This window comes from Nerophis ophidion, linkage group LG10, assembly GCF_033978795.1.
Source record: "Nerophis ophidion isolate RoL-2023_Sa linkage group LG10, RoL_Noph_v1.0, whole genome shotgun sequence".
Lineage (NCBI taxonomy): Eukaryota > Metazoa > Chordata > Actinopteri > Syngnathiformes > Syngnathidae > Nerophis > Nerophis ophidion.
In genome coordinates this window covers 62,216,120-62,232,273 of record NC_084620.1, presented here as the reverse complement: position 1 = coordinate 62,232,273, position 16,154 = coordinate 62,216,120, and the positions used below count along the sequence as shown (strand labels likewise).

At 43.3% G+C, this 16,154-nt stretch overlaps 1 protein-coding gene across 2 annotated transcripts in view; it reads left to right on the top strand.

Moving 5' to 3' along the window:
• Window positions 1-16,154, top strand: part of LOC133561133 (tetraspanin-15-like) — a 42,050-nt gene that overhangs the window by 15,319 nt on the left and 10,577 nt on the right. For both annotated transcript variants that reach the window (XR_009808584.1, XM_061914382.1), the window contains exon 3: window positions 7,348-7,467. Coding sequence is in view for 1 of the 2 variants with exons in the window: in XM_061914382.1 (XP_061770366.1) it covers window positions 7,348-7,467 (120 nt within the window). In the remaining variant the exon portion in view is untranslated. The remainder of the gene's footprint in view (window positions 1-7,347; window positions 7,468-16,154) is intronic.

Genomic DNA, 16,154 nt, shown 5'->3' with positions numbered 1-16,154 from the left:
TTATATCTTCTAACTGTAACAACCCCAGAGTTCTGTTCAAAACAATTAACACTGTCATTGATGCTCCCAAATCTGTTGCTTTTGATGCTTCTTTGGAATTCTGTGAAAATTGTCTCCATTTTTTCACGGACAAAATCGTGTCAACTAGAGCCAGTTTATCCCAGCCTTCATGTCACCCTTCTGTTCCTCTACATTTCTCTTCTGTTTTCCATCCGTTTGAGCCGGTGTCCTTCTCTTTTTTAAATGCCACAGTTAGTCATATGAAGCCCTCTGGTTCTCCTGCAGATGCCCTCCCACCTCGCCTGTTTAAGGAGGTATTTGCTACTATTGGATCAAGTGTCCTTAACATTATCAATAGTAGCCTCTCTTCTGGAATAGTTCCAGTAGAGTTTAAACATGCAGTGGTACGACCTCTACTTCAAAAACCAAGCCTCGACCCCTCTCTCCTCTCTAACCTTAGACCTATCTCTAATCTTCCATACATTTCCAAAATATTAGAGAAGGTTGTCTACAGTCACTTGTTGCTCTTCTTAGAGGATAATGGAATCGCTGAGCTGTTCCAGTCCGGTTTTAAAGCCCTCCACAGCACAGAGTCAGCGCTTCTAAAAGTTTTTAATGATATCCTCCTGTCAACTGATTCTGGCAAATATGTCGTCCTGGTGCTTTTAGATCTGTCTGCTGCGTTCCACATCGTCGACCACGCCACCTTAATCACTTGTCTTGAGAACTGTGTGGGTATTAAGGGTGCCGCCCTCAACTGCTTCCGGTCGTACCTAGTCGACAGGAGTTTTTGTGTAGAAATAGACAGTTTTATGTCTTCCACAGCTCCTCTACCACACGGGGTCCCCCAGGGCTCAATCCTTGTCCCAATCCTCTTTGGGCTTTACTTTCTCCCCCTTGGTTCTATTTTTAGGAAGTACAGTATTGCATTTCATTTTTATGCCGATGATTGCCAGATCTATTTTCCCATGGCACAAAATAACTTGGTTCAACGTCTGTTTGACTGCCTGCACGACATCAAAGCCTGGCTTTCAGCTAACTTCCTGAGTCTAAATGAAGACAATACCGAAGTTATGTTGTTCGGTCCAAGTCACTCTCCCTCCCCCAACGTTGACCTCGGCACTCTGACCCCGTATCTCAGCGACTGTGTCACAAATCTGGGGGTAAAGTTCCACTCAGATTCTAAATTCGAAAAACAAATCAGCAGCGTCGTTCAAAAAAGCTTTTATCAATTACGCCAAATAGCGAAAGTGAAACCGCTTCTGTCAGGACATGATCTGGAGAAATTCACTCCCGCCTTTATCTGGAATGGTTTAGACTACTGCAATGCCCTGCATGTAGGCATTAGCCAGGCGTGCAGCTGGTGCAGAACTCTGCTGCTCTTCTGCTAACACAGACCCGCAGACGTGAGCACATCACCCCTATATTAGCGTCCCTTCACTGGCTCCCTTATCCAATCAATTTTAAACTCCTTCTATTTGCTTTTAAATGTCTAAACAACCTCGGGCCAACATATCTCTGCGACCTCCTTAAGCCTTACTGCCCCACCCGATCCCTAAGATCATGTGATCAGCTGCTACTGAGGGTCCCTGACACAAGGCTGAAGCTTAGAGGGGACAGAGCTTTTGCCGCTGCTGCTCCCAGGCTCTGGAACCACCTACCTCTGAGTGTTAGACAAGCCTCCTCTCTTCCTCTTTTTAAAGCTGCTGCTCCCAAGCTCTGGAACCACCTACCTCTGAGTGTTAGACAAGCCTCCTCTCTTCCTCTTTTTAAAGCTGCTGCTCCCAAGCTCTGGAACCACCTACCTCTGAGTGTTAGACAAGCCTCCTCTCTTCCTCTTTTTAAATCTCTCTTAAAAATATACTTTTATTCCTTGGCTTATAACACTGAGTGATATCCATCCTGCAATGGCACCCCATTATACACCTGCTGTCAACCTGTTTTTATCTTTTATTTATTTATTTTGTATCATGTTCTGTTTGTGTTGTGTTGTTTGCTGGGTTCTGGTATTATCTTTTAACTTGCCCATTGTACAGCACTTTGGCTCCCCCTGTGGTACATTTTAAATGTGCTTTATAAATAAAGTTGATTTGATTTGATTATTGTTGTGTCATTGTGTCATTGTGCTATTGTGTCATTGTGTTGTGTTATTGTATTGTTGTGTCATTGTGTTGTTTGTTCATTGTGTTGTCATTGTGTTGTTGTGTCATTGTGTTGTTTGGTCATTGTGTTGTCATGGTGTGTGTAGGAGCCCTACTTGAATCTATGTTTATTTGATTATTAGTGAGTGATTGCTGCGTGTGTGTGAGTGTGCACACTTTGCAGGTGGTGAGAAGTTCCCAGGCAGGCCTATAAGGGGCAGCAGTGTGCTGGCTGCATGATTGGCAGTCGGGCACCAGCACACCGGCCTGGACCTCACCTGTCTGTACACCTCACCTGTCTGTGGACCTCACCTGTCTGTAAACCTCACCTGTCTGTGGACCTCACCTGTCTGTAAACCTCACCTGTCTGTGGACCTCACCTGTCTGTGGACCTCACCTGTCTGTGGACCTCACCTGTCTGTAGACCTCACCTGTCTGTGGACCTCACCTGTCTGTAGACCTCACCTGTCTGTGGACCTCACCTGTCTGTGGACCTCACCTGTCTGTGGACCTCACCTGTCTGTAGACCTCACCTGTCTGTGGACCTCACCTGTCTGTACACCTCACCTGTCTGTGGACCTCACCTGTCTGTAAACCTCACCTGTCTGTGGACCTCACCTGTCTGTAAACCTCACCTGTCTGTGGACCTCACCTGTCTGTGGACCTCACCTGTCTGTGGACCTCACCTGTCTGTAAACCTCACCTGTCTGTAGACCTCACCTGTCTGTACACCTCACCTGTCTGTGGACCTCACCTGTCTGTAAACCTCACCTGTCTGTGGACCTCACCTGTCTGTAAACCTCACCTGTCTGTGGACCTCACCTGTCTGTGGACCTCACCTGTCGTTGGACCTCACCTGTCTGTAGACCTCACCTGTCTGTGGACCTCACCTGTCTGTAGACCTCACCTGTCTGTGGACCTCACCTGTCTGTGGACCTCACCTGTCTGTGGACCTCACCTGTCTGTGGACCTCACCTGTCTGTGGACCTCACCTGTCTGTAAACCTCACCTGTCTGTGGACCTCACCTGTCTGTGGACCTCACCTGTCTGTAGACCTCACCTGTCTGTGGACCTCACCTGTCTGTGGACCTCACCTGTCTGTAGACCTCACCTGTCTGTGGACCTCACCTGTCTGTAGGCCTCACCTGTCTGTGGACCTCACCTGTCTGTAGACCTCACCTGTCTGTGGACCTCACCTGTCTGTAGACCTCACCTGTCTGTGGACCTCACCTGTCTGTGGACCTCACCTGTCTGTAAACCTCACCTGTCTGTGGACCTCACCTGTCTGTGGACCTCACCTGTCTGTAGACCTCACCTGTCTGTGGACCTCACCTGTCTGTGGACCTCACCTGTCTGTAGACCTCACCTGTCTGTGGACCTCACCTGTCTGTAGGCCTCACCTGTCTGTGGACCTCACCTGTCTGTAGACCTCACCTGTCTGTGGACCTCACCTGTCTGTAGACCTCACCTGTCTGTGGACCTCACCTGTCTGTAGACCTCACCTGTCTGTACACCTCACCTGTCTGTGGACCTCACCTGTCTGTGGACCTCACCTGTCTGTAAACCTCACCTGTCTGTGGACCTCACCTGTCTGTGGACCTCACCTGTCTGTAGACCTCACCTGTCTGTGGACATCACCTGTCTGTAGACCTCACCTGTCTGTGGACCTCACCTGTCTGTAGACCTCACCTGTCTGTACACCTCACCTGTCTGTGGACCTCACCTGTCTGTGGACCTCACCTGTCTGTAAACCTCACCTGTCTGTGGACCTCACCTGTCTGTAGACCTCACCTGTCTGTGGACCTCACCTGTCTGTAGACCTCACCTGTCTGTGGACCTCACCTGTCTGTAGACCTCACCTGTCTGTGGACCTCACCTGTCTGTGGACCTCACCTGTCTGTGGACCTCACCTGTCTGTAGACCTCACCTGTCTGTGGACCTCACCTGTCTGTAGACCTCACCTGTCTGTAGACCTCACCTGTCTGTGGACCTCACCTGTCTGTAGACTTGGGCTTAATTTGTTTCCCCAGTATTCTGTTCTTTGATTATTGTAAATAAAACAATCTTCAATTGCGCTGCTGGATCAGTTTGAATTAGTGGATGGATGGCGGGAAAAGGAAGAATAGGTGACAAGGAAGGCTGTGTATATGGTGTCAGTCAGACAAGATGCCCGCGCCACAAGTGGAACAAACATTTGAAACAAAGGGGTTTTAAGAACGATCACTTTCAGTCTTTTAGGCCACTTCACTGTTATTGTATTGTTGTGTGATTCTGTTGTTTGGTCATTGTGTCATTGTGTTGTGTCACTGTGTTGTTGTGTTACTGTGTTGTTGTGTTACTGTGTCATTTTGTTGTCATCATGTCATTGGGTTATTGTGTCACTGTGTTGTTGTGTTACTGTGTCATTTTGTTGTCATCATGTCATTGGGTTATTGTGTCACTGTGTTGTTGTGTTACTGTGTCATTTTGTTGTCATCATGTCATTGGGTTATTGTGTCACTGTGTTGTTGTGTTACTGTGTCATTTTGTTGTCATCATGTCATTGGGTTATTGTGTCACTGTGTTGTTGTGTTACTGTGTCATTTTGTCGTCATCATGTCATTGGGTTATTGTGGCACTGTGTTGTTGTGTTACTGTGTCATTTTGTTGTCATCATGTCATTGGGTTATTGTGGCACTGTGTTGTTGTGTAACTGTGTCATTTTGTTGTCATCATGTTATTGGGTTATTGTGGCACTGTGATGTTGTGTTTCTGTGTCATTTTGTTGTCATCATGTCATTGGGTTATTGTGGCACTGTGTTGTTGTGTTACTGTGTCATTTTGTTGTCATCATGTCATTGGGTTATTGTGTCACTGTGTTGTTGTGTTACTGTGTCATTTTGTTGTCATCATGTCATTGGGTTATTGTGTCACTGTGTTGTTGTGTTACTGTGTCATTTTGTTGTCATCATGTCATTGGGTTATTGTGTCACTGTGTTGTTGTGTTACTGTGTCATTTTGTTGTCATCATGTCATTGGGTTATTGTGGCACTGTGTTGTTGTGTTACTGTGTCATTTTGTCGTCATCATGTCATTGGGTTACTGTGGCACTGTGTTGTTGTGTTTCTGTGTCATTTTGTTGTCATCATGTCATTGGGTTATTGTGGCACTGTGTTGTTGTGTTACTGTGTCATTTTGTCGTCATCATGTCATTGGGTTATTGTGTCACTGTGTTGTTGTGTTACTGTGTCATTTTGTCGTCATCATGTCATTGGGTTATTGTGGCACTGTGTTGTTGTGTTACTGTGTCATTTTGTTGTCATCATGTCATTGGGTTATTGTGGCACTGTGTTGTTGTGTTACTGTGTCATTTTGTTGTCATCATGTCATTGGGTTATTGTGGCACTGTGTTGTTGTGTTACTGTGTCATTTTGTTGTCATCATGTCATTGGGTTATTTTGGCACTGTGTTGTTGTGTTACTGTGTCATTTTGTTGTCATCATGTCATTGGGTTATTGTGGCACTGTGTTGTTGTGTTACTGTGTCATTTTGTTGTCATCATGTCATTGGGTTATTTTGGCACTGTGTTCTGTCGCTGTGTCATTGTGCTGTTGTGTCATTGTGTTGTTGTGGTGTCATTGTATTGTTGTGTCATTGTGTTGTTGTGGTGTCATTGTATTGTTGTGTCATTGTGTTATTGTGTCACCGTGTTGTTGAGTCACTGTGTCATCGGTTTGTCATTAGGCGTGTGGGAAAAAGTCGATTTGAATTTGAATCACCATTCTCACGTTGTGCGATTCAGAATCGATTCTCATTTTTTTTAAATCAATTTTTTTTTTTTTTATCAATCCAACAAACAATACACAACAATACCATAACAATGCAATCCAATTCTAGAAGCAAAGCTGAGCCAGCAACACTCAGAACTGCAATAAACAGAACAATTGAGAGGAGACACAAACACCACACAGAACAAACCAAAAGTAGTGAAACAAAAATGAATATTATCAACAACAGTATCAATATTAGTTATCATTTCAGCATAGCAGTGATTTAAAATCCCTCATTGACATTATCATTAGACATTTAAATATATATTAAAAAAGAACAATAGTTCTACAGAATCGAATCGTGACCCCAAGAATCGACATTGAATCAAATCGTGGGACACCCAAAGATTCGCAGCCCTAGTTGTCATTGTGTTGTTGTGTCATTGTGTTATTGTGTTATTTGGTTATTGTTTTAATGTGTTGTTGTGGTATTGTGTCGTTGTGTTGATATTATTGTGTCGTTGTGTTGTTGTGTTATTGCGTTTTTGATGTTGTATCCGTGAGCTTGATTTTTTTAGTTGTTGTGTTATTGTGTTGTTTTGTCACTTTGTAACATTGTGTTATTGTGTTGTGTCGTTGTGGTGTCATTGTGCTGTTGTGTCATTGTGTCATTGTGGTGTCATTGTATTGTGTCATTGTGTCACTGTGTCATTGTGTTATTGTGGTGTCATTGTATTGTTGTGTCGTTGTGTCATTGTGTCATTGTGTTATTTGGTTATTTGTTTATTGTTTCACTGTGTTGTTGTGTTATTGTGTCCTTGTGTTGATATCATTGTGTCATTGTGTTGTGTTATTTGGTTATTGTTTCACTGTGTTGTTATGTTATTGTGTCTTTGTGTTGATATTATTGTGTCATTGTGTTTTTGATGTTGTATGCATGTGTTTTATTTTTTTTGTTGTGTCACTGTGTAATGTTGTGTTGTCATCATGTCATTGTGTAGTGTCACTGTTTAACGTTGTGTTGTCATCATGTCATTGTGTAGTGTCACTGTGTAACGTTGTGTTGTCATCATGTCATTGAGTAGTGTCACTGTGTAACGTTGTGTTGTCATCATGTCATTGTGTAGTGTCACTGTGTAACGTTGTGTTGTCATCATGTCATTGTGCAGTGTCACGGTGTAACGTTGTGTTGTCATCATGTCATTGTGTAGTGTCACTGTGTAACGTTGTGTTGTCATGTCATTGTATAGTGTCACTGTGTAACGTTGTGTTGTCATGTCATTGTGTAGTGTCACTGTGTAACGTTGTGTTGTCATGTCATTGTGTAGTGTCACTGTGTAACGTTGTGTTGTCATCATGTCATTGTGTAGTGTCACTGTGTAACGTTGTGTTGTTATCATGTCATTGTGCAGTGTCACTGTGTAACGTTGTGTTATTGTGTTGTTGTGTTGTTGCAGCTGTCATCGTTGGGGGCGCCCGGCCTGGCGTGGGCGTGGGTGTTTGCCATCGGCATGATTGCTATTTCCTGCCTGGGAATCTACGCAGGAAGCAGCGAGAAGAGCTTGGCACTAAAGTTGGTTTGTACAAACTCTTTCTTCACTTGGCAACAGCTTTCATGTTTTGCTGTTGTTTTTTTCACAATGAAACAACAAAAAGGGGGCGATTGTCCTTCAAAGAATTGATCAAATAAATTAAACTACAACAGAAACGGTCCTTTTGAATAGACTGCAAAGACGAGATATTTCATGTTCACACTGCACTCTTTTACTATGAAGCCACGCTGTTGGAACACATGGTTTGGCATTGTCTTGCTGAAATAAGCAGGGGCGTCCATGATAACGTTGCTTGGATGACAACATATGTTGTTTCAAAAGCTGTATGTACCTTTCAGCATTAATGGTGCCTTCACAGATGTGTAAGTTACCCATGCCTTGTTCACTAATACACCCCCATACCATCACACATGTGTAAGTTACCCATGCCTTGTTCACTAATACACCCCAATACCATCACACATGTGTAAGTTACCCATGTCTTGGGCACTAATACACCCCCATACCATCACACATGTGTAAGTTACCCATGTCTTGTTCACTAATACACCCCCATACCATCACACATGTGTAAGTTACCCATGTCCTGGGCACTAATACACCCCCATACCATCACACATGTGTAAGTTAGTCATGTCTTGTTCACTAATACACCCCCATACCATCACACATGTGTAAGTTAGTCATGTCTTGTTCACTAATACACCCCCATACCATCACACATGTGTAAGTTAGTCATGTCTTGTTCACTAATACACCCCCATACCATCACACATGTGTAAGTTACCCATGTCTTGTTCACTAATACACCCCCATACCATCACACATGTGTAAGTTACCCATGTCTTGTTCACTAATACACCCCCATACCATCACACATGTGTAAGTTAGTCATGTCTTGTTCACTAATACACCCCCATACCATCACACATGTGTAAGTTACCCATGTCTTGTTCACTAATACACCCCCATACCATCACACATGTGTAAGTTACCCATGTCTTGGGCACTAATACACCCCCATACCATCACACATGTGTAAGTTACCCATGTCTTGTTCACTAATACACCCCCATACCATCACACATGTGTAAGTTACCCATGCCTTGGGCACTAATACACCCCCATACCATCACACATGTGTAAGTTACCCATGTCTTGTTCACTAATACACCCCCATACCATCACACATGTGTAAGTTACCCATGTCTTGGGCACTAATACACCCCCATACCATCACACATGTGTAAGTTACCCATGTCTTGTTCACTAATACACCCCCATACCATCACACATGTGTAAGTTACCCATGTCTTGTTCACTAATACACCCCCATACCATCACACATGTGTAAGTTACCCATGTCTTGGGCACTAATACACCCCCATACCATCACACATGTGTAAGTTACCCATGTCTTGTTCACTAATACACCCCCATACCATCACACATGTGTAAGTTAGTCATGTCTTGTTCACTAATACACCCCCATACCATCACACATGTGTAAGTTAGTCATGTCTTGTTCACTAATACACCCCCATACCATCACACATGTGTAAGTTACCCATGTCTTGGGCACTAATACACCCCCATACCATCACACATGTGTAAGTTAGTCATGTCTTGTTCACTAATACACCCCCATACCATCACACATGTGTAAGTTAGTCATGTCTTGTTCACTAATACACCCCCATACCATCACACATGTGTAAGTTACCCATGTCTTGGGCACTAATACACCCCCATACCATCACACATGTGTAAGTTAGTCATGTCTTGTTCACTAATACACCCCCATACCATCACACATGTGTAAGTTAGTCATGTCTTGTTCACTAATACACCCCCATACCATCACACATGTGTAAGTTACCCATGTCTTGTTCACTAATACACCCCCATACCATCACACATGTGTAAGTTACCCATGTCTTGGGCACTAATACACCCCCATACCATCACACATGTGTAAGTTACCCATGTCTTGTTCACTAATACACCCCCATACCATCACACATGTGTAAGTTACCCATGTCTTGTTCACTAATACACCCCCATACCATCACACATGTGTAAGTTACCCATGTCTTGGGCACTAATACACCCCCATACCATCACACATGTGTAAGTTACCCATGTCTTGTTCACTAATACACCCCCATACCATCACACATGTGTAAGTTACCCATGTCTTGGGCACTAATACACCCCCATACCATCACACATGTGTAAGTTAGTCATGTCTTGTTCACTAATACACCCCCATACCATCACACATGTGTAAGTTAGTCATGTCTTGTTCACTAATACACCCCCATACCATCACACATGTGTAAGTTAGTCATGTCTTGTTCACTAATACACCCCCATACCATCACACATGTGTAAGTTACCCATGTCTTGTTCACTAATACACCCCCATACCATCACACATGTGTAAGTTACCCATGTCTTGTTCACTAATACACCCCCATACCATCACACATGTGTAAGTTACCCATGTCTTGTTCACTAATACACCCCCATACCATCACACATGTGTAAGTTAGTCATGTCTTGTTCACTAATACACCCCCATACCATCACACATGTGTAAGTTACCCATGTCTTGTTCACTAATACACCCCCATACCATCACACATGTGTAAGTTACCCATGTCTTGTTCACTAATACACCCCCATACCATCACACATGTGTAAGTTACCCATGTCTTGTTCACTAATACACCCCCATACCATCACACATGTGTAAGTTACCCATGTCTTGTTCACTAATACACCCCCATACCATCACACATGTGTAAGTTAGTCATGTCTTGTTCACTAATACACCCCCATACCATCACACATGTGTAAGTTACCCATGTCTTGTTCACTAATACACCCCCATACCATCACACATGTGTAAGTTACCCATGTCTTGGGCACTAATACACCCCCATACCATCACACATGTGTAAGTTAGTCATGTCTTGTTCACTAATACACCCCCATACCATCACACATGTGTAAGTTAGTCATGTCTTGTTCACTAATACACCCCCATACCATCACACATGTGTAAGTTACCCATGTCTTGTTCACTAATACACCCCCATACCATCACACATGTGTAAGTTACCCATGTCTTGGGCACTAATACACCCCCATACCATCACACATGTGTAAGTTACCCATGTCTTGTTCACTAATACACCCCCATACCATCACACATGTGTAAGTTACCCATGTCTTGTTCACTAATACACCCCCATACCATCACACATGTGTAAGTTAGTCATGTCTTGTTCACTAATACACCCCCATACCATCACACATGTGTAAGTTACCCATGTCTTGTTCACTAATACACCCCCATACCATCACACATGTGTAAGTTACCCATGTCTTGGGCACTAATACACCCCCATACCATCACACATGTGTAAGTTAGTCATGTCTTGTTCACTAATACACCCCCATACCATCACACATGTGTAAGTTACCCATGTCTTGGGCACTAATAGACCCCCATACCATCACACATGTGTAAGTTAGTCATGTCTTGTTCACTAATACACCCCCATACCATCACACATGTGTAAGTTAGTCATGTCTTGTTCACTAATACACCCCCATACCATCACACATGTGTAAGTTACCCATGTCTTGGGCACTAATACACCCCCATACCATCACACATGTGTAAGTTAGTCATGTCTTGTTCACTAATACACCCCCATACCATCACACATGTGTAAGTTAGTCATGTCTTGTTCACTAATACACCCCCATACCATCACACATGTGTAAGTTACCCATGTCTTGTTCACTAATACACCCCCATACCATCACACATGTGTAAGTTACCCATGTCTTGGGCACTAATACACCCCCATACCATCACACATGTGTAAGTTACCCATGTCTTGTTCACTAATACACCCCCATACCATCACACATGTGTAAGTTACCCATGTCTTGGGCACTAATACACCCCCATACCATCACACATGTGTAAGTTACCCATGTCTTGGGCACTAATACACCCCCATACCATCACACATGTGTAAGTTACCCATGTCTTGTTCACTAATACACCCCCATACCATCACACATGTGTAAGTTACCCATGTCTTGGGCACTAATACACCCCCATACCATCACACATGTGTAAGTTACCCATGTCTTGTTCACTAATACACCCCCATACCATCACACATGTGTAAGTTACCCATGTCTTGTTCACTAATACACCCCCATACCATCACACATGTGTAAGTTACCCATGTCTTGTTCACTAATACACCCCCATACCATCACACATGTGTAAGTTAGTCATGTCTTGTTCACTAATACACCCCCATACCATCACACATGTGTAAGTTACCCATGTCTTGTTCACTAATACACCCCCATACCATCACACATATGTAAGTTACCCATGTCTTGTTCACTAATACACCCCCATACCATCACACATGTGTAAGTTACCCATGTCTTGTTCACTAATACACCCCCATACCATCACACATGTGTAAGTTACCCATGTCTTGTTCACTAATACACCCCCATACCATCACACATGTGTAAGTTAGTCATGTCTTGTTCACTAATACACCCCCATACCATCACACATGTGTAAGTTACCCATGTCTTGTTCACTAATACACCCCCATACCATCACACATGTGTAAGTTACCCATGTCTTGGGCACTAATACACCCCCATACCATCACACATGTGTAAGTTAGTCATGTCTTGTTCACTAATACACCCCCATACCATCACACATGTGTAAGTTAGTCATGTCTTGTTCACTAATACACCCCCATACCATCACACATGTGTAAGTTACCCATGTCTTGTTCACTAATACACCCCCATACCATCACACATGTGTAAGTTACCCATGTATTGTTCACTAATACACCCCCATACCATCACACATGTGTAAGTTACCCATGTCTTGGGCACTAATACACCCCCATACCATCACACATGTGTAAGTTACCCATGTCTTGGGCACTAATACACCCCCATACCATCACACATGTGTAAGTTACCCATGTCTTGTTCACTAATACACCCCCATACCATCACACATGTGTAAGTTACCCATGTCTTGGGCACTAATACACCCCCATACCATCACACATGTGTAAGTTACCCATGTCTTGTTCACTAATACACCCCCATACCATCACACATGTGTAAGTTAGTCATGCCTTGTTCACTAATACACCCCCATACCATCACACATGTGTAAGTTACCCATGTCTTGTTCACTAATACACCCCCATACCATCACACATGTGTAAGTTAGTCATGTCTTGTTCACTAATACACCCCCATACCATCACACATGTGTAAGTTACCCATGTCTTAGGCACTAATACACCCCCATACCATCACACATGTGTAAGTTACCCATGTCTTGTTCACTAATACACCCCCATACCATCACACATGTGTAAGTTAGTCATGTCTTGTTCACTAATACACCCCCATACCATCACACATGTGTAAGTTACCCATGTCTTGGGCACTAATACACCCCCATACCATCACACATGTGTAAGTTAGTCATGTCTTGTTCACTAATACACCCCCATACCATCACACATGTGTAAGTTACCCATGTCTTGGGCACTAATACACCCCCATACCATCACACATGTGTAAGTTACCCATGTCTTGGGCACTAATACACCCCCATACCATCACACATGTGTAAGTTAGTCATGTCTTGTTCACTAATACACCCCCATACCATCACACATGTGTAAGTTAGTCATGTCTTGTTCACTAATACACCCCCATACCATCACACATGTGTAAGTTACCCATGTCTTGGGCACTAATACACCCCCATACCATCACACATGTGTAAGTTAGTCATGTCTTGTTCACTAATACACCCCCATACCATCACACATGTGTAAGTTAGTCATGTCTTGTTCACTAATACACCCCCATACCATCACACATGTGTAAGTTACCCATGTCTTGGGCACTAATACACCCCCATACCATCACAGATGTGTAAGTTAGTCATGTCTTGTTCACTAATACACCCCCATACCATCACACATGTGTAAGTTAGTCATGTCTTGTTCACTAATACACCCCCATACCATCACACATGTGTAAGTTACCCATGTCTTGTTCACTAATACACCCCCATACCATCACACATGTGTAAGTTACCCATGTCTTGGGCACTAATACACCCCCATACCATCACACATGTGTAAGTTACCCATGTCTTGTTCACTAATACACCCCCATACCATCACACATGTGTAAGTTACCCATGTCTTGGGCACTAATACACCCCCATACCATCACACATGTGTAAGTTAGTCATGTCTTGTTCACTAATACACCCCCATACCATCACACATGTGTAAGTTACCCATGTCTTGTTCACTAATACACCCCCATACCATCACACATGTGTAAGTTACCCATGTCTTGGGCACTAATACACCCCCATACCATCACACATGTGTAAGTTAGTCATGTCTTGTTCACTAATACACCCCCATACCATCACACATGTGTAAGTAAGTCATGTCTTGTTCACTAATACACCCCCATACCATCACACATGTGTAAGTTACCCATGTCTTGTTCACTAATACACCCCCATACCATCACACATGTGTAAGTTACCCATGTCTTGTTCACTAATACACCCCCATACCATCACACATGTGTAAGTTACCCATGTCTTGTTCACTAATACACCTCCATACCATCACACATGTGTAAGTCAGTCATGTCTTGTTCACTAATACACCCCCATACCATCACACATGTGTAAGTTAGTCATGTCTTGTTCACTAATACACCCCCATACCATCACACATGTGTAAGTTAGTCATGTCTTGTTCACTAATACACCCCCATACCATCACACATGTGTAAGTTACCCATGTCTTGTTCACTAATACACCCCCATACCATCACACATGTGTAAGTTACCCATGTCTTGGGCACTAATACACCCCCATACCATCACACATGTGTAAGTTAGTCATGTCTTGTTCACTAATACACCCCCATACCATCACACATGTGTAAGTAAGTCATGTCTTGTTCACTAATACACCCCCATACCATCACACATGTGTAAGTTACCCATGTCTTGTTCACTAATACACCCCCATACCATCACACATGTGTAAGTTACCCATGTCTTGTTCACTAATACACCCCCATACCATCACACATGTGTAAGTTACCCATGTCTTGTTCACTAATACACCTCCATACCATCACACATGTGTAAGTCAGTCATGTCTTGTTCACTAATACACCCCCATACCATCACACATGTGTAAGTTAGTCATGTCTTGTTCACTAATACACCCCCATACCATCACACATGTGTAAGTTACCCATGTCTTGTTCACTAATACACCTCCATACCATCACACATGTGTAAGTCAGTCATGTCTTGTTCACTAATACACCCCCATACCATCACACATGTGTAAGTTAGTCATGTCTTGTTCACTAATACACCCCCATACCATCACACATGTGTAAGTTACCCATGTCTTGTTCACTAATACACCTCCATACCATCACACATGTGTAAGTCAGTCATGTCTTGTTCACTAATACACCCCCATACCATCACACATGTGTAAGTTAGTCATGTCTTGTTCACTAATACACCCCCATACCATCACACATGTGTAAGTTAGTCATGTCTTGTTCACTAATACACCCCCATACCATCACACATGTGTAAGTTACCCATGTCTTGTTCACTAATACACCTCCATACCATCACACATGTGTAAGTCAGTCATGTCTTGTTCACTAATACACCCCCATACCATCACACATGTGTAAGTTAGTCATGTCTTGTTCACTAATACACCCCCATACCATCACACATGTGTAAGTTACCCATGTCTTGTTCACTAATACGTCCCCATACCATCACACATGTGTAAGTTACTCATGTCTTGGGCACTAATACACCCCCATACTATCACAGATGTGTAAGTTACCCATGCCTTGGGCACTAATACACCCCCATACCATCACACATGTGTAAGTTACCCATGCCTTGGGCACTAATACACCCCCATACCATCACACATGTGTAAGTTAGTCATGTCTTGTTCACTAATACACCCCCATACCATCACACATGTGTAAGTTAATCATGTCTTGTTCACTAATACACCCCCATACCATCACACATGTGTAAGTTACCCATGTCTTGTTCACTAATACACCCCCATACCATCACACATGTGTAAGTTAGTCATGCCTTGTTCACTAATACACCCCCATACCATCACACATGTGTAAGTTAGTCATGTCTTGTTCACTAATACACCCCCATACCATCACACATGTGTAAGTTACCCATGTCTTGGGCACTAATACACCCCCATACCATCACAGATGTGTAAGTTACCCATGCCTTGGGCACTAATACACCCCCATACCATCACACATGTGTAAGTTACCCATGCCTTGGGCACTAATACACCCCCATACCATCACACATGTGTAAGTTAGTCATGTCTTGTTCACTAATACACCCCCATACCATCACACATGTGTAAGTTAGTCATGTCTTGTTCACTAATACACCCCCATACCATCACACATGTGTAAGTTACCCATGTCTTGTTCACTAATACACCCCCATACCATCACACATGTGTAAGTTACCCATGTCTTGTTCACTAATA